The sequence below is a fragment of the Zonotrichia albicollis genome, chromosome 7 (genome assembly GCF_047830755.1).
Source record: "Zonotrichia albicollis isolate bZonAlb1 chromosome 7, bZonAlb1.hap1, whole genome shotgun sequence".
Taxonomy (NCBI): domain Eukaryota; kingdom Metazoa; phylum Chordata; class Aves; order Passeriformes; family Passerellidae; genus Zonotrichia; species Zonotrichia albicollis.
In genome coordinates this window covers 14,648,508-14,671,269 of record NC_133825.1, presented here as the reverse complement: position 1 = coordinate 14,671,269, position 22,762 = coordinate 14,648,508, and the positions used below count along the sequence as shown (strand labels likewise).

At 55.4% G+C, this 22,762-nt stretch overlaps 3 protein-coding genes across 6 annotated transcripts in view; 1 reads left to right on the top strand and 2 right to left on the bottom strand.

Moving 5' to 3' along the window:
- Positions 1–2,359: 2,359 nt before the first annotated feature.
- Positions 2,360–3,778, bottom strand: DDIT4 (DNA damage inducible transcript 4). The gene is made up of 2 exons (XM_074544380.1): positions 3,614–3,778; positions 2,360–3,413 (listed from the first exon to the last, which is right to left on the bottom strand). The coding sequence occupies exons 1-2, from the start codon at positions 3,708–3,710 to the stop codon at positions 2,932–2,934; spliced, it is 579 nt and encodes a 192-aa protein (XP_074400481.1). The 5' UTR covers positions 3,711–3,778; the 3' UTR covers positions 2,360–2,931.
- A 5,075-nt stretch (positions 3,779–8,853) lies between these two features.
- On the bottom strand, positions 8,854–15,206 carry ANAPC16 (anaphase promoting complex subunit 16). Its single transcript, XM_074544381.1, has 4 exons — positions 15,047–15,206; positions 13,234–13,391; positions 11,274–11,348; positions 8,854–9,597 (listed from the first exon to the last, which is right to left on the bottom strand). The coding sequence occupies exons 2-4, from the start codon at positions 13,373–13,375 to the stop codon at positions 9,482–9,484; spliced, it is 333 nt and encodes a 110-aa protein (XP_074400482.1). The 5' UTR covers positions 13,376–13,391; positions 15,047–15,206; the 3' UTR covers positions 8,854–9,481.
- Positions 14,904–22,762, top strand: part of ASCC1 (activating signal cointegrator 1 complex subunit 1) — a 35,865-nt gene continuing 28,006 nt past the window's right edge. For 2 of the 4 annotated variants that reach the window (XM_074544372.1, XM_074544375.1), the window contains exons 1-5: positions 14,904–14,978; positions 16,514–16,641; positions 17,717–17,816; positions 18,626–18,723; positions 19,917–20,095. In XM_074544372.1, the coding sequence (XP_074400473.1) occupies positions 16,533–16,641; positions 17,717–17,816; positions 18,626–18,723; positions 19,917–20,095 (486 nt within the window). In that variant the 5' untranslated portion in view covers positions 14,904–14,978; positions 16,514–16,532. The remainder of the gene's footprint in view (positions 14,979–16,513; positions 16,642–17,716; positions 17,817–18,625; positions 18,724–19,916; positions 20,096–22,762) is intronic. The other 2 variants (XM_074544373.1, XM_074544374.1) reach the window with 2 other exon arrangements.

The following is a 22,762-nucleotide window of genomic DNA, read 5'->3' as shown; positions in this document are numbered from 1 at the left end:
ATCCTCTGGCTGAGCCTTATTCTCACCCTAGGATGCCACCTGGCAGCTTTATCCTGGCACTGGAAGGAGCCCTGTGGGCACCATCCCCATCAGGTGGGCAGGAACACTCTGGGCTGCCTTTGTTCCAGCAGAGCCACTGCCCTGGGTGCCCTTCCTGCAGGCAGTGGCTGGAATCTGCTGGCCCCAGAGCCTTGAGATGGATTTGGGATGGGTCTCTTTTCCTCCCCAGTGGAGGAAGTGGTGGAAGTACTTTTGGTACACCAAAGTGCTGGAAGCTCTGTTTGGGAATTTCCCCCTTTTCCTCCTTCTCTCAGAGGCCAAGAGTGGGAATTTCTCCCCTTTCCCTTATTTCCCTGCTCTCAGAGGCCAAGGGTCACATCCCTGCCATTTCCCCTCTGGGGTGAGTCAGCCCTGCTGGCACAGGGCACCCAGCCCAGGTTCTGGGGAGGTTTTGCTGCATTTTGGGTCATTCCCAGCCTGGAGCAATGGGAGACACTCTTGAATTTCAGGGTGTGCTGGTCCCTGCCCACTCACCAAAGCTGTGGGTGGTTTGAGCTGCCCATTAGCTCATTAACCCAAGCTTTTAATTGGAGCAGCTGCCAAAGGCAGGGAGGCACCAAAGGCAGGCAGGTGCTCCAGGAACGTCTTCCTCTGGCAGGTGGGGAGCCAAGGAGACCCCTCTTCCCCCATCACTGTTTTTGGTAGCAAAACCACGAGGGTGTAGCACTATCCTGGGATGTAAACCCTCACTTGCATTATTGCTGCTGATGCCCCCAAAAATCTCCCTTTCCTCTGCTGGCACCTGGGATCCCTGGGCTGATGCTGGTGCCACAAATAGCCCAACTCTTCCCAGGTCCCAAAATATCCCTCTGTGTAACCCCTGCCGTGGGAGACATCTGATCCAGCCTCGCTGGAAGCTTCTGCACCTCCCAGGGAGCTGCCAAACCCCAGGGACCTTGAGGCTCCCCCAAATTTCTCAGGGAAAGGCCATTTTGCTATAAATAAAAGCAAAGTTTCACCTTCATAGCTGGGGCTGTGGCTGGGTGGTGCCACACAGAATGTTTTGGTGGGCACCCCCAGGACAGAGGCTGTGCCATCGCTCTGTGTTGGCTTTTGGGAGTTTTGGTGGGGTTTTCTTTTTGTTTTCTTGGTGTGATCATTTAAAAAATTAGATGTGGAGCCCTTTGCCTTCCCTGAGAGTGGCTGGTGGGGGTGACGAGCAGGATCACGCTGCTGTGGCAGCACAGGGGCAGGGCCGCCCCTTCAGGAGCTGGGTGTTTAAAACTCCCCGTGTTTCTGGAGCTGTAAATTCACTGCCAGAGCCAGGGGCAGGGCTGGCTGTGCTGCAAATCTCCTGCTGTGCCCTCCCCGGGATCGGCGCTGCCTCCGGCCCGGGCTGCCCCGGGAACGGCGGCTTTGGAGCTCCCTTTCCGCCCCTCCCGTGTCCCCAGGGGTGGCTTTGTGCTGGGTGACCCCACAGGGGCTGCCCCGCACGTGAAGGGGGCATGCTCTAGCATGAGATCCTTTGAGAAATGCTCCAAACCCCAGCATTTCAGGGGAAATCCTCCCCTCTTTGCACAGGTGGATGTCTGTGTAAAGGTGCATTCCCAGCTGTGTGAGCCTGGCTCTGCTCGTTGCCCTGACTGCTGCGAGGTGATATTTACACCAGTGAGCAATCTCTGCTCCAAAACTCCAGTTATGGGTCATTCATGTCAAAAACAAGGTTTTTATGGTGAAAACGCTCATCAAAAAGTCACTGTTTGTCTGTCCACAGTGATACAGTTTGTCTGCAGGGGTATTAAAAATAAAAATCCAAACAAAAATCAACCCAAGGCTGAGCCAGGAGGAGCTCACATGTGAATGGAAATGGCTTTCCAGGCTGGTGTTATCCCCCCACACCTTCCACGGACTCCTCGTTTGCCAAGCTGCTCAATTATCCTAGAGTGAAAGCCTCTTCCCCGAGGCCTCTAATTGCAGGTTTGGGTAATTGGCCTCGGTGTTGCAGAGGGTGTTTGGGCTGCGCCGTGCTCCCCCTCCCCGCCAGGTGTGACCCTCCTCCTCCTCCTCCTCAGTCCCAGTTTGAGCCCGTTCTCCTGGGTTTCTGCCCCAATGAGGCTGCCAGGGAGGAGCAGCAGCCCCTCGCTGGGTGTTGGGGGCTCCTGGAGCAGCTCGGGGTCCTGACTCAGCCCCTGAGTCACAGCCCCGTGGCTCCCATGGGTGCACTGGGATTCCCCACCATTCCCAAAACACCCAGCTCCCACCGCAGGGCTGCCCTGCCAGGGAAAGGCTGGGAATTTCAGAGCAGGGGTTGCATCATCCCTCCCCCAGCAGAGGTGACAACAGCAAGACAGACGGCAGCTTATTAATCAAGACAAGTTTTATTAGAAAAGTAAAAAAAAACACCCGACACGATTGCATAGGAATTGTCGCACTTGAACATCAAGTGTATGAGTGTAAACTGTAACCAACGGAGCGCCCCCAGCGTGCCGGGGCCAGGGTCCTGCCCTCCGGCCCCTCTCCCGATCAAAGACACAATTCCAGCCGGGCTCGGCCTTTGATCCAGACCCTCTCGGCCGCCGCGCTCCCCTCCCCGAGACCCCATTGATTACAATCCTGGTTTACAAAAAAAACCCCATGATTGATTGATCAGGCATCGGGGGACCGGCACCCCTCCAGCAGCCCCGCTGCCGCCTCCGGAGCGCCGGGATCACCCCGCAATCACCGACGGCGGGGAGCGACCTCCGCCAGGGATGTCCCGGCTGCTCCACGGCAGGGATGTCCCGGCTCGGGAAGGGCCATGGGGAGCTCGGCCCGCCCCAGCTACTTCCACCTACAGCCCTACTCCAGCCTAACTAAACTACAGCGGCTGCAGGAGCCGCCACGCTCTGCCCGGCTCTTCCGAAGCACTCGGCAAGTGGCTCCTCCGGCCCCTCAGCACTCCTCGATCAGCAGCTGCTCGGAGCTGTACAGCTTCTTCTTCATCACCCTGAAGCCCGTGCTCAGCTTCAGCGGCGCGAAGGCCGGCCCCGAGGCGAAGAGTCCCTGGATCTTGGGCCATAGGCGGGAGTCCAGGCGGAGCACCAGGGTGAGCTGGAAGGTGGGCACCACGCCGGGGTCGGCGGCGATGTGCCCCACGTCGTGGCAGGCCTTGCCGTGCTCCACGCACAGGTCCAGGAGGGCCCCGCGCAGCCCGCAGGGTTCGCTGCACGCCAGGCGCAGCAGCTCCGCCCGCACCTGCGCCTGCAGCTGGGCCGGCATCAGGAGCCGCCAGCAGCGCTTGGAGCCCAGCGGGGCCCGGCCCAGCGCGGCCCGCACCTCGTCCAGCAGGCTGGCGCACAGCAGCTCGTCCTCGGGGTCGTGCAGCAGCTCCAGGTCCATGTCCGGCAGGGAGACACCCTCGGCGTACTCGGCATCTGCGGAGGGGACAAGGCGGGTCAGCGCCGGAGGTCTCCGAACCCCGAGACACCGATGGCAGCGGCTCAGGGCTGTACCAGGGGTGCTCTGGGACACACTGACCCACGGCTTTGGGGGCTCGGCACAGCACCTCCACCCCTCCGCCAAGGGACCCTCATCCATCCATCCATCCTCCGGCCCTTGAGGGGCCCGCACTCACCTCCCTCCGAGCCGGAGGCGCTGCCCACAGACTCGCAGTCGGAGGTCTCCAGGCGGCCCCGCTCGCCGCCCGCCAGCCGCTCCCACAGCCCGGGCATGGCTCCGGACACGGCACCACCCGCTCGGGCCCGGCTCCGCCGCCGCTCTGCCCGCACCGCCCGAGCCCCACCCTTATATAGCCGCGGCGAGCCTGGCCACGCCCCCCTCCTCACGCCCGCCAATGGGAGCGCGGGGCACGTCCGCGGCGTCTCTCCTGCCCGGTGACAGCGGAGAGGCCACGCCCCCTCCACAGGCCACGCCCCCCGGCGGCCGGGCGGCCCCGGGCGCTGCAAACGGGAGCCGTGGTTGCGTCAGGGCCGGCCCGGGTACCGGGGCTGCCCCGCACCCACCCCGGGTCCGCACAGCACCCCCGACACCCCCAGTGCCCGGGATCACCCCCGGGCCAGCCCACGGTCCGGTGGGGAGGGGGACACCCGCCGCGTCCCCGCGGTCCCCGATCCTCCGTGGGCCGGGAAGCCGATGAGGGTTCCCCCATGGGTTATTGGGGTTCGATCCGCCCCGTCTGCCAGGGGCGTGCTGCTGCCCTGGCACGGATGGAGCTGAGCCCTGCAGCCCCGCTCCGGGACCAGTCCCACCGGGAGAACACCGGGGTCCCGTTCCTGGCCTTGTCCCGCTTTCCTAAGGCAGGAACGGACGGTGGAGTGAACCTTGTTGGAGATCAAGGGGTGCGGGGGCAGGGCACGGCCAGGCTGGGATAGGGTTCTGTTACTGAGCAGGGCACTGGCCAGGCTCTGGTACCCCCATCTGCCATCCCTGGGGTGTCCTAAATAAGGGATGGGGTTCACTCACTGCCAGACTGGGGTAACCCCATTTGCTTTCCCTGGTGTCCCCTAAATGTGGGATAGAGTTCTGCTCAGTGCCAGGCTGTGGTCACCCCATCTGCCCCCCTACCTCCCGCCGGGACACGGCCGAGCCCCGGTGTGTGCGCCGCTGTCCCCCGCGGCCGTGCCGGTCCTCCCGTCCGTGACCTTTCCCTTTCCCAGGGCAGCCCCTGCGGAGCGAAGGAGGCGGTGGCAGATAAGGGGCTTTGTTTGTCCTCCCGCCGCGCTGCCCGCGGCTTTATCGGAGGGGCTGAGCAGCCTCCGAAGGCAGCCCGGGCTCTATCTGGGCCGCTGTCCTTGCCGAGCCCGCGGGGATCAGAGCCCGGCGATAAACACGGAGCGGAGCGGGGCACATGGGGCAGAGAGGGGCACACGGGGCTCACGGGGCTCACGGGGAACACGGGACACACGGGGCACACGGAGCGGAGCGGGGCACACGGAGCACAGCGGGGCACACGGGGCAGAGCGGGGCACACGGGGCTCACGGGGCAGAGGGGGGCACACGGGGCACAGCGGGGCACACGGGTCTCCACCCGCTGCCACCCAAAGGGGCACAAAGGGCTCCGGGCACCCCACTGACAGCTGCTGCTGCTTTTGGAGGGTCACAGCTTGAATCCATCTGCATTCTGGGCGTGGAAGTCCGGGCTGGGGAGTGGGTAGCATCCCAGGGAGCACAGGAGAGGTGTGGGGAGTTGGGAACAAGTCCTGGCTTGCGCCCACAGCTTGCAGAGATACTCCCTCGGTTATTGGGACAAAAAAAATGAACAATCCCCCAGCCCCCAGCTGTTAAAAATACACCCCATTATTTGCACACTCAGCAGGATGCTGCTTGGGATCCTGTTTTTCACAAAATGCACCTCGTGGGTTATTTCTTCCCACAGCCACCAAGTCATTGGTACGAATGTCTGCTGGCTGAGGCTGAAAATAGATGAGGATCTGCTGGTTTGGGGGGTCAAAACAGGGGGGAAGCAGCAAACAAACAAAAAAGAGGTACAGGACCACAGGGAAGGCGCCCTGCTAAAAATAAGCTGGAATTCTAGAGCCAAGCATAAATATTTTTCTTTCTTTGCCATAACATCTCCTAGTAGGCAGCAGAGCAAGCAGCTCTGGTGCGATGGCAAGTTTTAAAGGGAAATGTAATTTTTGATCCCTGCAATAACCCAGCTGGGAGGGGAGGGCAGGCAATGTGGGGCTGGCAGCTCCTTCTGCTTCCCAAAAGAAGCTGGGATCCAGGCCACTCCTCTGCAGCAGGGCCTCTAGGAACGGTTTTGGGCTGGAAAGCAAAGTTTCAGCCTTGGTAATCCCTGCACTTCCCCTCCCCTGGTGCTGCTACTGGCAGCGCACCCGGCGTGGTTTCTGGGGAGGAGCAGCGTGTGTTTCCCCCTGACCTGCTGTCCTTTCTGGGAGAGCAAGGATTGAGGCTTTCTGGACAGCCTGTTCCCGGCCTGTTCCCAGCCAGCCGTGCCTGCCCCCTGTGTCTGGGCTGGGACTGACTCCCTCGCTCTGATTCCCAGCCCGGCAGTGCAAAGGGTTAAGCAGGAGCCGGGGGAGCGGCTGGCACTGGGGAGGGTCCTTGGCCGGGCCCCTGCCCCGATGTGCTGAGCTCAGCGCTTTGCAGGCTGCAGGGGAGGGGGCTGGGAAGGAGGAGTTGGAGGAGGAGGAAGGGAGATGTACTGAGGGGCTCAGCGAGTGCTCTGGCTCACGTCGCTGCACACTGTGCAGTGGGGAGCAAACTCCTGCCCCATGGGCTACTGCTATGAAGGAAACCCTGGCTTCGTTTTTTTCCCAAAAAATCGCTTTTAGTTAAATTTACACCCTGTTTTGTCACACTGGGCTGGCACTGACACCGCTGGGATCCTTTGTGTCCAAGCAACAGAGGGGCTGAGGCCATGGCTTTTTCTGTGCCGGTGGGGTGGGTGTCCCTCACAGCGGGTCCCTGGTGGTAGCTGGGGTGACAGGCACCGAGGGGTGACCCTGCACCCCCGAGCCCCTGGCCAGCCCGGCAGGTGAGCTCTGCCTGCGTGGGCCGCGGCGGCAGGTCCCGGCGTGCCGCCGGCCGGGCAGGCCTGTGCCACAGCCAAACGCTCGCCCCGGGACAGGCAGCGGCAGGAGCCGGTCGGGGAACGGGGAACGTGCAGCCATGAGGGTGGTGGCCGGGCTTTGGCAGCCGGGACGCCGAGCTGAGTGCTGGGTTGAGTGCCGGGCCGGGACCGTGTCCTTGGCAGGGTGTGGGCTGTGAAACTCCTCTCGCCGTGGGTGCTTCTGGGGGAGAAGATGGCAGAGGGTGTTTCTGGGGGTGCTGCCCCACACTGCAGCATCCTGGATGCTGGGAGAGGCCCTCCCTGCGGGCGGCCTGCCCGGGCAGCGAGGCGAGCGCGTGCCTTGGCTCCATGGCCGGCGCTGGGGCCTGGCCAGCGGCGAGAGGAGCCGGGGAGGGGAGGTGTGAGCGGGGCCTGTGCCGGTACATAACGTTCTGCTGCGAGCACCCACAGGAAAACCAACAGCAGCTCTGAACGAGGCTCTTTGTTCGGCTCTTTTTTTATTTCCCCTCCCCTCCCCGAATCAACTTTTTCTGGCAGCTGCCGGGCTCGCTCCCCCCTGCGGCCCCCCGAGCTCCTGGGATCCCGGGCCAGGGGGACGTGGGGCTTCCACACCCCAAGGAGAAATACCCACCGCTGGCTCAGCCCCACCGATCTGCAAGGCAGGAAATAGGCTGGTCTGGGAGTTTCCAGCTGCCAGGGAAAACCTGGGTTTGGAGGAGGGGGAGCGTGGCAGGCTTTGCCCGTACGGATCCCTCCAGTTCTCCCTGCCTTACATAAAGTGTTTACTGAGAGGGAGGAGGGAACGGCCAACAACATGTTTTTGCATTCGTAGTACTGTACAGGGTGAACTTTTCACTTCCTCTCAATGGCTCTCACACATGTGTCTATTTTGGTGTTGGGCACACATACAAACACACCATGTACAGGACAGAGCTGGGGACGTTCCCTGCTCCTGCTCTGTCCCAGCACAAGAAACTGCTGCAAAACAAGCAATGGGAGGAGGGTGAGGGGGATAAATCTCAGCCCCGCCGTGTTCTGGATCTGGATGGGGAAGTCTGGGCAATGCTGGGGCACTGCATCCCCTGGGTAGAACTGCAGGCACGGAGCCCCTGGCATCCCAGGAGGGCTGGCAGGGTGGAAAAGTTTCCCAAGTAGAGCAGTGAAAAGGAAAAGCTCTTTCTGTGCCTGACTGCGCTGGGTCAGCGAGCAGGGGTTACCGGGTGTGGGTGAGGGAGTTGGGGGGATCTGCTGCTCCACTCCCGAACCCCACAATGATATGGGGTGAGGATTTTGGCAGGTTTGGCCAAGGTAGATGGAGGTGGCTGGAGTGAGCAGGATTAAAAATAGATGCTACCGAGCAAATAGATGCTACCTCCGCTTCAGGGAGGGCTGAAGCGCTCCCTCCTTTCCCGAGCAAGCCCATCTGGGATGGATGGAGTGTGAATCCCGCCTGCCGTCACGTTTGAGCCGCTGAGTGTGCAGGAGGCCCCCGCAGAGCAGGGCCTGGCAGCTCTCCAAGGCTGGGGAGGAGGTTTTCCGGGCTGGGGCCGGGGCTGGGGCTGAGGCAGCGTGGGACAGTCTCAGCTGAGCTCAGCCCTACGTGAGAACGGCCCTGTGCCGCTCCCACAGCCGCGCGGTGAATTTCCACGGAGCTGGAATTGCGGCTTCACCCAGGCTCAGGCAGCGTGGGGCTTGGCATTGCCCACAGCTGGCTCTGGCACTGCAACTGATTTATGCACAGCAACACACACAGAAGGTGGCTGTGTGCTTTTCCCCCTCAGTTTTAGCTAATTGCTGGTGATCTGAAATGGGAACAGATCCCAGTTAATCTGTTTCAATGCAGATGCGGCTGGGCTGAAATAGTGAGTAAAAAATACAATCATCTCGTAAGTGAGATGTTGAAAATGGAAAAATTAGGCATCTGGAGCAGTAAATCAAATAATTGTTTGCATACGGTGCTGCTCCTACCCCCTGCTGGCCAGCAGAGCCATGGGGCGAAGGCTCTCATCCATGGAAAATCAACATGTTGAAATGGTTACGCCAGAACATGGAAATCCAGTTCCCTCCAAGAACAGAAGTGAAGTACAACCGAAAAACAAGACGATTAAAATAGATGGTTTTAAACCAGGGTCTTCTCCTCTGACTGAGTTAAACCTGGATTCAAATCTGACTTAAACCAAGCCAATTTTGAGTATAGTTTGGTTCCTCTCACATCGAACTTCAGTCTCCATCATGACAGTTGATCTGCCTCTGAGCTTCACTAAACCTCCTTAACTTCCAAACAGCCAATTGTTTCCCTCATCAGACCAGACAAAGAGTTTCAAAGACAGAGTTATTTTATTGTCACAGAGAAATCTAATACAGAACTAAGAGGACAAAGTTTCAGGGTATTAAAAGACCGAGCAGTGTCCTGCCAGCGCTACCAGAGAAACGGCGATGAGGAGGGAAGGGCTTGGGCAGTGGCCGAGGCACTGCTGCAGGAGGTGACACCGTTGTCCCCTCACGCAGCGCTGGGACAGTCTGTGTCCATCCCCCAGAAGGACGGCAGGGGCTGAGGAGTGCCTCTGGCACTTGCTCCAGAGGGTTTCCCCGCTCACCCAGCACTCCGGCTGCGCTCCAGCGGCAACCCGGGCCGAGTTACGAGGCCGCCCACCCCACACTGTCCCTGTGCCCCCCTCTGTAAACAACACAGAGATTATCCAGGGGCTGTACAGCTGATCCTGCCTTCTAACTTACAGAAACCAAGCCCTGCCAGCCTGGAAGGACCTACAGAATCTTGTCATTTCCGTTTATTGGCAGCTCTACTGGGGATCCCCACTCTCAAAAAAAAACCCAAAGCCCCATCCTGCTGATGCAGCTGCCAGCATCTGATAGATGGGGGGTGTTTTGGAGCCAAGCCAGGGAACGTTTTTCTTCTGCTCCCTGACAGCAGCGATCCAGACACGCTCAGCCTGAGGAGGGAGTGAATCCCAGGAGCTGCTCTATTGGCTTGTACCTCCACTCATCTGCCTCCAGCTCTTCCACCAGACCAGCAAGTTTTTCCATCCTTGCGACTTGTTGATCTGCGAGGAGTTCAAAGGTAACTGTGGTTTGCAATGGCAGTGCAATTAAACCTTTCAATTAGATGCAAATTCCCAGCTGTCAGTGGGGAGCAGGGCAGAATGAAACCCACAGAGCCCATTTGAATTGAAACCCACTCTGTGCAAACAGCGAGGAGAAAGCAGGGACAGGCTTTTCTGCCCCAGTGTGTGTTTACCCATCCCTGCCCGTGCCACATACATTCAAGTCCCAACAGGGAAACATTAGGCCCATTAGTGTACGGGGGTGAAAACAGGATGAAGCTCATTTCATAAAGCATAAATATTTACAGTGCAGAAGAACAGAGAAGTTCAGAGAGGGCTTGGTCAGCCCACGGTAGAGCTGGGTGCAGCAGAAGGAACTGTGCTTTTGATGAAGGTCCTTGCAGGAGGACCTGGATGAGGGTGGCAGAGAGGCTCTGCAACCAGAGCCTGCTGGTGAGAGGAAGGTCCCCAGACAACATCTTCCTCTCAGGTTTATTTATAACCAGTTGGGCACACAGGGTCCATTTCCAGTTAGATATGCTGCAGTGGTGCAGAGATGGGAACATCCCTTCTCCCAGCTCTGCTGAGGTCTAACAGTGCTGTAAGCTCACTGCAGCCTCTTGGGGAGATGGCCCAGAGCTAGCAAGAGGCGTAACATAAACTGTGTGTGATTTGTGCTGACTGCAGCAGTGGGTGCTTTAAGAGGGACTGTTCTCACCCCACCTCTTGCACCCTTTTGGAAACTGTCAAACAAACAAGCCAAAAAATGATGACCTCGATCTTTTTTTTTAAGCCCTCCACCTTTCTTACAGGGAGCAAACAGGGAGGTGCTCCACACTTCCAAAGGCTGGTGTCTGTTGGGGTGCCAGGCTGTGTAGCAGCCCCTGGTATCTACAGCCACAGCAGAGCTCTGGAAACAATGGCTCTGAAGCTCAGCTGTGCTTTCTGGTGCAGAAATACAGGATCACTGCCTTGCAAGCTGCTGCACACCCCCACAGGCGGAGGAGGACAGGAAACCTCTCCACTCAGAGACAACAGGTGGAAGTACCATTCTGGCTGACAGAGGTGGGGACCAGAGAGGATGTGACCCTCGGGCAGCAGACAGGATCTGCTGCTGGGCTCTGTGAGAACCGAAGCTGTGACACAGCCCAGCCCATGGCTGGGTCACAGGCACCTGGGCGAGGGCAAAGGGCCTGCCAGGGAAGCAGAGGCTCAAACAGGACGTCAGGCTGCTCCCTGGGGAGGCAGGGAGTGTTCTCCGCCTGTCACGCCACGCCACGCCACGCGCAGCCGCCTCCCCAGTGACTGGGGAAACCTCACCTGACCCTGCCAGGCCACGAGGGCTCAGCAGAGAAACAAAGGTGCAGTGGAGCGTCCCCGTGCCCCAGGCAGAGACACTCAGCGCCGGGCCGAGATCAGAGCGTGGGCGTTTCCTGCCCAGAGCCGCCTCCTCCTCCTCCAGCCTCACCTTGTGCTGCCACACAGCCAGGCATAAACAAGCATCGGGAGGCACAGCCCGTTCCCACCCCGCCTCTGCGGGCTCCCAGCACTTTGCATAGGGCTGGCAAAAGGACTCAGTGGTGGCCTGACTGAGCACTCACGCTGCTTTCTTGTGGCTGACAGCCCGGAGCAGGGCAGGCTTTGCCCCCGCCGCCCTCCCCGAGCCTCACGCTTACCGTGCTTCACTTGCTTCAGCGTGGATGCAACCTGAAAGCTGAACACAGACTCACACAGGAACCTCTCAGAGCCATCTGTAAACAGAATAAGGAGATGGTTGAACCCTAGTTTGAGGCTGAGCAGCCTTCAGAGCCCCTGACCTCCTGTTTTTATGTTTGAGGTGTGGGTTGACTCTTGCCTTGTTCTGACACTTTCCCCTGTGCTGAATACAGACCCTGCACAGGGCTTTGGCTGCTTCCTGATGCTGCCTGGGAAGACATCCCAGGAGGAATTCTGTTACATTCCCTCTGACAAGCAATTTTAGTCCATCTTAAATAGAAATTAAGCTAAGGAGAAGCCAGGTAATGTTATGGCAGTCTCTGATTCCCTCAGGGCTCAGACGCTGTGTCCTTAGAATGCTTTAGGATTTCCCATGGGTTCAGACCATAACCCTACACAGAGTTTCAAATAATGTGTATCTTGCCATCCAAGTCAGTAATTGATCATGCAAGTGACTCAGAAATAAAACAATCTGGAAAACACAGCTAATTGTGTACCAAGAACTGACATAGTTTATACTGCCTCCTTCTAAAAAACCCCAAAATACAACGGGTTTATTTAGAAACAAGTGAGATAGCCAAAGCAGCAATAAAAATCAGTCAGACAGTGGGAATTTTTGAAGAGGAAACTGCAGCTTCTCCCCTGGCAGCTGCCTGATGAAAGAATGAATGTATCACCTTTGGTGTCAGAAATTCAAAAGCCAGCCTAGAGCTTCCTGCAACAGGGACAGTGTTTGGCTGCTGCTGCCACCCAGAGCAGGTGAACTGCTGTGATCCTGGTAAAGAGGTCAGCCCAAAGCACAACCCATTTAAAGCTCTGTGCCACAACAATTGGAGAGCAGTTTCAAAGACAAAAATCTGGAAATATCTAATCCAAAGCTGAACCCCAGGAAAGAGCTGGAGTTTCACTGTGTTCAGAGCTTCCTCTCACAAGTGCTGCCCCAAATACATTGTGGAGATATCAGCAAGAACTTTTTCAGGGAAAAACATTGGAAGGGACTGTCCAGGTATGTGGTGGAGTCACTGTCCCTGGAGGTGTGCAAGGAACAACTGGATATGGCACTCAGTGCTCTGGTGCTGCTGGCAAGGTGGGGATTGGTCACAGGCTGGACTGGATGGTCTTGGAGGCCTTTTCCAACCTAAATGTTGAATTCTCTCCTCCAATTCCCTGTCTGTCCTGCTGAGTGGCTCTCAGGAGGAACAGCTGCCTGTCTATTTGGTAACACGAGGTGCTTCATTACTTTAATTTGTTTTGAGGGCTTGTTAAGTTCTGTGAGCAAACCTTTAGTCATAATTACTTCAATAGCCTGGCATATGGGCTCTAATGTGTAATAAAAACAACCCTTCAACGGCACAGCCAGCAGCTCCCAGCTGCCCTGGGCTGCCACAGGGACACTCCAGCCGTGCCACGGTGACAAGGGAAGTTCAAGGGGAGCAGACACTGGTCTAACCCTGTCACCTGGAGGACCTGCCCTTCCTCCCTCACCCAGAGCTTCTCCTTCCACGATCCCAATGAAGCTGGGCTCGGGCACCCAGATGCAGGCTGGCAGGGAGACAAGCTGCCTCCTGGACTAACTCAGTCAAATCCTACCCAAACCAAGAAAATTACTACTTCTGCCAAGAAAAATATTCCTGTCTCAGCTATCCCCGCAGCAACCCCTGCCTGACATCAAAGGATTGGCTAACAATGAGCAATTAACACCGTCATGTTCCCTTTCAGGTAGATACTTCCTGGTCTGAAGTGTTGTCATGGAGATAAAAAGGAGGTGAGAGCCAGAAAAATCCCTTCTTCATGGACTGGTGGGAAAGCCGGGACCAACCAAACCCTGGTGCTTCCTTTCTACCTCCAGCTTTTGCCAGCGGGGTGGGAAGTTCAGCAGCTGAAGGAGGAGCGGGGAAGGAGAAGGGCAGCAGCAATCACCTTCCAGCATCTCCCCAGCTCCTTTGGGGTAAGTGAAGAGGGTTTTGCGGGGCGGCGCCAGGTCCGACACGCTGAACCCCGAGCCCGTCACGGAGCTGCCGCTGACTCCGCCGGCCGAGGAGGATGAGGAGGAGGCTGCCATGGCACCCCGGGCCAGCCTGCGGGACACAGAGCAGGAGTTAGGAGGGATGAAGGCAGCGAGGGGCAGGATGAAGCCACCCCCGCTGCCCAGGCTGCCCTGTGTATGTGGGAGCTGCCTGTGCTGTCACACCCCGAAACTGAAGGCAACCCCCGCTCCGACCCCTCGGAATTCCCCTGGGAATTCATCCAGAGCATGCACAGAGTAACGAGGTGCAGGCTGCTGGCCTGAATTCACCAGCCTTCAGCTGCCCTGGCGCCTGTCCTGCTGCCCAGGGCCATAAAAGGCGGGGTTGCTTTCCTTTTTTCCCTCCCCGTTTCCAGGAGCACAAACACAGAAGCGCTGCTGCCTCATAAAACCTGGAAGGCTGCGGGACTGCCAGTTCCAGCAGCACATCGTGCAGGGAGCCACGCCGTGCCTAACCCGCAGCAGCTGCTTTCTGCATCACTCCAGACGCGCTTTTGCCTTTAAAACATTGCTTTTGCCTTAAACTGGCAGTGCCTGAGGGTCCAGCACTGTGCAGCACAATTCCAGCTGCCTCTCGCACGCTCTCAGCCATGTTTTTAAGAGGTACTGGGTTTGTCACAACGTGGGAATTAAAACTCCTCATGTCCCTCTCTGATAGTACAAAAGGTGTCACTTGGCCCTTATAAGTAACAGCACTTGCTGATCCTCCAAATACTTATAAGCACTTCCAAATTATCCTGCCCATTTAATTAATTTCTGTTATCGTATTTAGTACACTGCTGCAGGCTCTGTAGGGTACACACACAGTGCCCTTGGAAAGCACTCGAGGGTTTTGTGGACAAAATGGGATTTTAAGACCTTAAAGCTCATCTCATTCAACCCCCTGCCATGGACACCTTCCACTATCCCAGGGTGCTCCAAGTCCCATCCAGCCTGGCCTTGGGCACTGCCAGGGATGAGACAGCCACAGCTCCTCTGGGCACCCTGTGCCAGGGGCTCACAGGGAATCATTTCCCTTGTGCCAGGGGCTCACAGAGAATAATTTTCCAATATCCCACCTAACCCTCCCCTCTGCCAGTGGGAAGCCATTCCCTTTGTCCAGTTTCTCCATTCTTGTAAATAAGTTTCTCAAGAGTGCCCAATGTTACTGTGTGCACCACAGAAAACAGCAGCTCACAGGAGCCTGGGGGCTTAGGGGCCGTGACGAAAAACGCCTGCATAAAGCAAACTTTTATTTCTGCCACGCTACCCCCAGCAACACCTCCCTCAGCAAACCCTCAGGCTCAGCTCCCTGCTCGCAAGGGAGGTGCGACGATCGTTTGCGCTGAAACGATGCCAGCCGGGGCTCGCAGACCCGACAGATCCCCAAGTGTGGCTGCAGGGGGTTTATTTTAAACAAACACAGAGGAGAAGAGGCGGCAGGTCAGGGCGATGCCTGGGCCTGTTACAGGAACCTCCAGCCAACGCCTCAGGCGCCTCAGGAACCGCCATCTTGGGGGGGCGGAGAGCCCCGCCCTCCCGCCCCACAGATCACGCCCATATCGCTATTTGAACACCCCCAACGCTCATAGTCACGCCCCCACACAGGACACGCCTCCTCCCCGCCCTCCCGCCCATGGCCCCTCCGAGCCGCTTCCCGGTGAGTGCGGGGCCCACGCGCCGCCGCAGCCTCTGCCCTCCCCGCGCGCTCATGCCATCGTCCTTTACCTTCCGGGCCGCCGCCGCCTCCTGGCGCTCCCCAGTCCCGTTGCCGAACCCTCTCTCCTTCACCCGGGACCCCGGACAGCGGCTCGGTGCGGGCGGCGCGCGTGGCCGCGCTCGCGGTGCATGATGGGGCGTGGCGTGCGCCTCTTCCGGCGGGGGGGGAGGGGGGAGCGGGGACAATATGGCGGCGAAGGGAACAGGGACGATTCGCTGCTCCCGCCGCTTTCCCGCAGCGGTGTCAGCGTAAAGCCGAGGGGTTCTGCTGCTGCAGTACCCGCGGGGCCCCGGGGATTTGCGCGGTGCGGGGCCTGCCGCCCTCCCCGGCTGGCCCGGAGCCGGTTCCCGCGGAGCCCCTCTGGATGTTGCCTCAGGAGCAGCCCCTGCTGCGCTCTGCCTCCCGCTGTCGCTGCTCGCTTTGCAGAAGTCCTTGTGTCAAAAAATTGTGACATTAAAGTATTAAAAACAACCCCCCTCCCTCCCGCCCCCGAAAACAAGCCTGTAAGCAAAAGCCCCAGCGACTGATTTTTCATGACTTTTCCCGTCATTGTGCACAGTTGACCTCTCCACTTGTTCCCTTGAGCCACAGGAATTATTACTTTTATTGAAGTGTAATGGTTTTTATTGTCCTGTAAGTTCACATGATTGTGAATCATTTCAAAAGGTGGGGCTCGAACTGAAGGGAGAAGTATTAACATTAACCTTCTCAGCCTGATGTCACTCTGTGATAAATGCTAGTTGCTTCTGTGGCCGGCTCTTGTTTTTTTCCTGTTCTGTTGCAGTGGACAGGTAATCCTTCTGATAAAGGTGAATTTTTGGGTGGAAACTTTATTTTCTGAGTAACAGATTCTGGTTAAAAATTGAGATCCAATATTAAATTAACCATGCCAGTGAATATAGAAATTTAATGCTGGGGATGTGAGGTCTCTGACAGAACACTGCTGGCTCTTTGTTTTAGCACCATTAAATGTTCTCCACTCTAAACATTTTTAACTCAGTGCCAGCTAAAGCCCAAAGAAACGATGAAATGTCACATTGCCTGAGGTTACAGTGACTTTTAGCTGAAACCTGTGAGTTTCAGAGTTACATAGCTCACACTGCTTAAATTTCCTGCTTCCACTTGATTGTGCTTTATGTACTTGTGATTTCTCATCAAATTGCTCTGTGATTGAGACACGTAAGGTTTGAGGAGGTGTTGCCTTTCTGAAGAGTCTACATGGAGGAGCTTTTAGCTCAAGGAGGGGAGGCTGAGATTGAATATTAGAAAGAAATTGTTCTCCTGTGAGGATGGCAAGGCCCTGGCACAGGGTGCTCACAGAATCCCCATCAGAGCACCTGGGATAGTGGAAGGTGCCCATGGCAGGGCATTGGAATGAGCTGAGCTTTAAGGTCCCCACCAACCCAGTGTGCAAGGAGACACTGAAAGGAGCTTTTCCTTGGCCTGGGTTGGCAGAGCTGTCTGTGTTGTTGCAGTAGGAGGAGCAGGAGCAGGATGGATGTGCTGAGGCCGCCCTTGATAAGGATCGGGGGCCGAGTGTACCGCAAAAACCTCATCCAGGAGCAGCCCGTCCCACACGAGGAGGAGGAGGACTTCTGTGCAGGTAAGGGGTGATGCTCAGGGGGTGTAAACATCAGCACTGGGGACCTGGGGCGCTCTCAGAGTCACCTCTGATGCCTTTGTGGGCAGAGACATGCCCGTGTGGTGGATTGAGGTGTTCAAGAGGGAGAGGAAGGCTTTGTGTTGGTCCCTGATGATCCTGCTGCCCAAAGTGGAAGCAGTCCCAGCTATCCCAGGTGGGTTGGCTGACTGTGCTGCTGACTGTTCTGTTTTCCTGCTGACTGTGGAAGAACTGCAGGAAAAGGGGAAGCCAGATGAGCTGTGTAGATCTGTTTTTCCCAGGTTTTTCTTTCCCTTACCATCTTCATTTGCAGACATGTCAGCTGCTTGCTAAAGACCCTCTGTCCTTACAATGTTTGTGCCTTTAAAACTGGCCTTTTGGTGACAAAATTCTTCCTGTCCTGGTGTATTCTTTTTTCTTTCTGCCTGTATCTTTGCTGTAGTTGTGTGTGAGTTGTCGTGGGCACAGAAGAGCTCCAGTGTTACTTTTCAGGTGGGATGTGGCAGTTGTGTTCTGTTTCTCCTCCCACCGTGCCTTCCAGTGGATTGCACTAAGCTTTATAACCAGGTGCTTTCCATTCAAATCCTTCCCTGCTTGTGTTGGAAAGGGAATAGGCAGCATGGATTCTTCCAGGGTGTTCTGTTTGATCTGAGAACAGCCCAACGGCCTGTGGATGAAAGGCACATCTGTTTCTAAATCACTGGCTTGAATCCTCAGACCAAAACTCTCCTCACCTTTCCTCTGTCTTCTTCTGCAGCCTTAAGTTTCTGAATTGGCTGCCAGAAGAGGCCATTCTCACTGTGTGGGAATTACACAAACTCCAGCTGAGAAAAAACCTGGCCTGTACCTGCTTCCTGCGCTTCCCTCCCACCAGCTGCATTTAGAAGCTGTCATTTCTGGTAGTGAGGTGATAAATACAAAGCAGTTACCCACAGCAGAGAGAAGCCCATTCCTTCCTTCATTTCACCTTGAGAGAAGGCTGGAAGGAGACTGCTGTCCTCCATAAAGCCCTGCCAAAGGTGGCAGAGGTCTGGTTCTGATGTGGTTTTCCCGGCAGGCCCCGGTGAGGGCGCGGACGAGCCCTGCGATGCTTTTGTGGTGGAGGAGACCGAGCGAGGCTTCCAGAGCCGCCTGGAGGTTCCCAGCCCCCTGTACAAGTGAGCCTGTGGCTTATTGGGGAAGAAGTTGAGCACAGAATATTTATTTTTGGAGATTTGGATCTCTGGGATGTGCTCGGGGTTGGAGCGCTGGGGAAGGGGAAATTGGCAACGCCTTGAAGTGCAGTTGGGCCTCGCTTGACTCCTCACCGGCCCCGTGGGAGGGACAGCAGGTGGTGCTTGCTGGCTGGCAGGAGAGGCTTTGAACGTCTCTTCCCTTGAACGTAAAAGCATCAAGGAGGCTGGGAGAAGGAAGGGGAGGAAGAGCTGGAGCGAGCAGCCTGGCAGGGGGAAGTTTGTGGGAGCTTTCAGAGAAGGCACACATGACTGGAATTGGCTATTGACTCCAGTCCCTTGTTCACTGGGGAACCTGTGGTGTTCAAAGTTTTATCTAGTTATTTTTGACAGTTTTATTACTTAGATAGTTTTGCTGATATAGAGAAGGAAAAGTGGTCCATTGTGTATTTGGATGCTGGCAAATGACTACCTTGAGCAAAGCAAAAAGCAGAAAAAGAGCCCTTATTTCTTCCTCAGCTGGGATAATGGGAAAAGAGAGAACCCAGCTGAGGGAGAGGATGTGGTGGGCAGAGCTGTTGTGGCCCTACCAACTTATTTTGACTTAAACCAGTTGTGAGCCATAGCTCAGCATTGTCCCAGGCTGGACATGCGTGAGGTCCTGGGGATCACCTCTGTGCCTGCACAGGAGCTGGGTGTGTGCTTCCCTCCAGCACAGAGGCTCCAGGGCTGGACACACGTGATGGAGAGTGCCCAGTGTCACTGAGGGAAACTCCTGCACTTTCTGCCTCCAGGTACATCATTGGGAAGAAAGGGGAAACCAAGAAGAGGCTAGAAACAGAGACTCGAACCTCCATCAGCATTCCCAAGCCTGGAGTGGAGGGAGAAATTGGTGAGTAAATCCACATCCACAAAATGGATGTGCTTTTGTCTGCTCTTGCACAAGCACAGTTTAAGCAGGGAGGGAGTACTGGAGGTGTTTTCCTTTAATTCCTACTTCTTACACAGCCCTGACTCACTTTTTGGCCCTGGGAAAGTTACTTCACTTTTCTCCTCAGCTTATTTTTATTGTCTATAAATCCTTATTAAACAATGTCAGGTTTGGTTTTGTTTTTTTTTTAAGTCACTTCTAGGCATTAAATGGCTCAAGAACTTGGGTCCTGAATGTGTTGTATTTTTTGTTTTTAGTTTTGCTTTTAAAGTAGTATTCCATCAATAAGAAACTGAAATAAGCATTCAGAGAAATGCTTGTTTATCTGTGTGCAAAGTAAACATCTGCACATGCTTTAATATGAGAAGGGTTGGGATGACATTCGTGACTTTCTGCTGCTGGCACTAGAGCCCAGCAGTAAGAGCAGGGCTTCTTGTACCATATGTTCCCTCTCATCACTTCCAGGGATTTAAAGGAGACCTTGCTCATCAGGGCTGACCCTTGTGGGTTCTGCCAGAATGGGTAATTGGAGGCATGCTCCAGAGATTTCTGGCACAGGGATGTTTGTGACTGAGCTCTGAGGAGGAAATGCTGGGAGGATCCCACTGTGATGCTGCACAGGAACACGGTGCTGCTTCTCAAGGAGTGGGTCTTGACTTCTTCCCAAGAACTGTGAAGGACTGTTAGGAAGGTTGAGAGATGTTGAAAACATGGCATAATAGGAAGCCAAGGAAATTTTGCTCCTTGCTGTTCTTTCCTTTTGAGCTCAAGTGTTCTCTGTTTGGTGCCTTGAAGTGTGTGCACAAATAACAGAGAACAGTTATTTGATCCTTGATGGATTTCCATGGCATTCTCACTCTGTCTGCCTATCTGAAAACTTGAAATGATGCTCTAGAAATCTGAAGAGTCCCTGAATTGGTGGGTCTCAGTGTTTTTTAGGCCCTCAGAGCAGAGGGATGCTTCTGATGGCATCACCCTGTCTTTGCTGAGCAAAGCACAGCCGCGTCAGGCATTTTAAGCCAAGCAGGGAGTCTGGCAGGTTTCTCAGTGCATGGTTGGGGGTTTTGATTCCTGCTGCTTCCTTGGGAGGCTGGGACTAACAGCAGAGAGCTTCAGGGAAGCAGAGGGGCTGTTTTTGCTGTGTTTGCCTGCAGTGATCACAGGGCAGCAGCGGAGCGGGGTCATCTCTGCGCGGACACGGCTCGAGGTGCTCCTGGACAGCTTCCGCAGGAGACAGCCCTTCACACACTTCCTGTCCGTGCCCCTCAACCAGCCTGCCATCCAGCAGAGCTTCCTGCACTTCAAGGAGGAGGTGCTGCACAAGTGCTCTAAGGTAGGGATCCCCATGGAACAGCACTCTAATCCTGTTTCATTTATTGCGAGAGCTCTTTGGCATTTTTCTTGAAGACTTTAAGTCAGTGGATCTGCTGTGAGTTTGTTGAGTGCTGTTGTGAAATTTTCTGAAAAGTTGAATGGTTTACTTAGATATCCTCCCATCTAGAAAAGTCTCTACTAACAATTCACTAAGTTTCAAGAGGGTTGGGGTTTTTTGTTTTTAATAGGAAAGTCACTAAATAATGTAGTGGACCTGTCTACATTTTATATGATTTCTACATAACCATGAAATTAGGTAAGAAGTTACAAATTTGCTGCTGCTTCTGTTTTACTTTCCTTTTGGCTCCTGCCAGTGCAGGAAGATGGGTGTCATTGCCAGAGCTGAGTGAGAATGACTTGGTAGCACATGCCATCCTGCAAATCTCATCACTTCCCTTCTTCCCCAGGAGACTTCGTGCTGACAGCACTCCTACTTGCCTTCAGATCTTGTGTTGGGAGGAGCAGGAAATAGTTAGGCATAGGGAAATGAGGAAGAAAATGAAGGGAAAGCTCTGCATTACCTGGTTTATTTTAGTGCTTCTGGGCTGGCAGAAGTGGTGTGTCAGTGCACAGGGCTGGGCTGAGGAGAGGGAATGGTGTTATTAAATTGCCATGTTCTCTCTGTCTGCTGCAGGACATCTCTAGGCAGGAGAGAGGTCTCTCTGTGGCTGCTGCAGGTTGCATTGCAGACACACTGCAGGGCACTGTGGCTGATACTCTTCACTTTCATCTCCATCACTTCTTCTGGTGCCTTGCTAAGGGGAAAATACAATCTTGCAGATAACACAGCTTAAGAAGTTAAGTTTCCTATGTCTTCATGCCATGGGTGTGAATTATCTGACATCTGGGGAGATAGGAGTTCTTGCTCAAGTTCTCATCGTCACTTGCACGTCAGCTGTTTCATCTCCAAGAGCAGAAATGAGCTGTCTTTGCAGTCTTGTCTTTCCTGGCAGTCGGGATTTAAGCCCCTGTTCTCCTCCCAGCTGCTTAATTCCTTGACACCTTAGGAGCTTTCTATCACCTGACATAAAACACAGCTGAAATTGGCCAGCAGTTCCAGGGATTAGCCAGTGCAGTGCCAGGAGAACCTTTCCCTCAGGCTAGGAGGATGATCTCTCTTCATTAGCCAGCAGCGCTACCTTTATTAAAGCTCACCTTGATTAAAGGAATGCCCTGCAGGCAGGGGCATGGAAACATTAGCCTGGGAAGGTGTGGGCTGGACAGAGACTTGGGACCTGGGGCTGGAATCAGTGATGGCCTGGCTCCCTCTGTTGGTTTCTGCTTTGTGTGGGACACAGCAGGGTACAGTGAGAGAGGGGCTGGTGACCTGCACAGGGCTCTGTAGGGGCTGCCTGTGCCATTGGCTCTGGAGTGAGGCTGTTCATCTCAGCATGGGCTTTCTCTTGCCCTTTATCCCCTTCTGCCTGGGCTTATGGCTGCTGCAGTCCTTTCACCTGGCCTTCCTGGTGATCTGGCACTGCTGTGCCTGAAGGCTTGTGTCATGGTTTGAGCCTGGCACAGAGCCAGTGCCCCCCCATGAAAATGCCTCACCCTGGTGTCTGCTGTGAGATGTGACCAGGAATAAGCAAAACAGGCTCTAACTTAAACATAAAGAACACTTTATTACTTAAACTACAGGAAAATAGGGAAAGACTATAAGGAAAAGAAAAAAAAAAGAAATTGAAAACCTTACAAAAAAACTTTCTTCCTCCCCACTCCCTGACTTTCCCAATCCGATACATTCTCCCAAATCAACTGCCCAGCCTTGGCCCCACACTTTAGTATACTCAAACTGCAGTTCATGAAGAGGAAAGGAGTCCTTCTTGTTCCATAGGCTTCTCCTGGAAACACACTGAAACCTCGTGTGCTTCCTTGTCACTTCGGCACCGCCCGGAAAAAGTCCTTTTGCCGCTTGTGACATCTTCCTTCCATGCCCAGTGCTCTCACCACTGACGGCATGGACCAGAGCTGCTCTTAGGGTTGTCTTTCAAGGATGCCTTGTCTCACTCCAAAAAGGCACAGTCTCTGCTTTGGGACATCTGTCCCCCCCATATTTTTCCAACCCCCTGGGGCCGGGGGGTCCTCACGAATGAACCCTCCTGGTTTTGAGGCACTGCCTCCCCCTAAATGCAGTCTGTGTCACAGGAACAACTGAGTCCATGGCCACAAGAAAAGTCCAGCCAAAAGGCCACTCCAAATCATCTCTCCCCATCCAATCATCCCCACGTTCTTCGGGCCAGGTCCTTGTCTCATCTCATCTCTTATCTCCCTTCTTATTCAGCTTCGAGGAGGATTAGCATTTTTGCAAGGCCCCAATCATGAAAGAAAGGGTTAAAAGTTTTCAGTCTCTGTCTATCTCAGAATGCTGGTAGAATGCTGGTACTCCCACAGGTGCTGCTGCTCCACCGGCCAGGCTGCACTCTTCCCTCCCCTTTCTCCTCCTGGGCGGCTGCTATCACATTCAGACGCCGGCTCTCCTCTCTCTCCCTCCGGGGGGGGGGGAAATGGCTGCCCGATGTCTCTTGGGGCTCCCCCACCCTTCCATCCTTGAGAGCTTTCTCACCCCCATCTCTGTCCAGGCCCCGGGCCTACCGCATGGCTGCCCCTCCCCCGCCCAGCAGCAGCG

What these genes read in the sequence shown, in the direction of transcription:
- DDIT4 (XM_074544380.1), bottom strand. Translation starts at nt 3,710, where the DNA reads ATGCCCGGGCTGTGGGAGCGGCTGGCGGGCGGCGAGCGGGGCCGCCTG. An exon ending in CGCCTCCGGCTCGGAGGGAG is followed by an intron (nt 3,414 to 3,613) that starts GTGAGTGCGGGC and finishes TCCCCTCCGCAG; the next exon opens with ATGCCGAGTACGCCGAGGGT.
- ANAPC16 (XM_074544381.1), bottom strand. Translation starts at nt 13,375, where the DNA reads ATGGCAGCCTCCTCCTCATCCTCCTCGGCCGGCGGAGTCAGCGGCAGC. An exon ending in AGCTGGGGAGATGCTGGAAG is followed by an intron (nt 11,349 to 13,233) that starts GTGATTGCTGCT and finishes TTCTGTTTACAG; the next exon opens with ATGGCTCTGAGAGGTTCCTG. An exon ending in GCTGAAGCAAGTGAAGCACG is followed by an intron (nt 9,598 to 11,273) that starts GTAAGCGTGAGG and finishes AACTCCTCGCAG; the next exon opens with ATCAACAAGTCGCAAGGATG.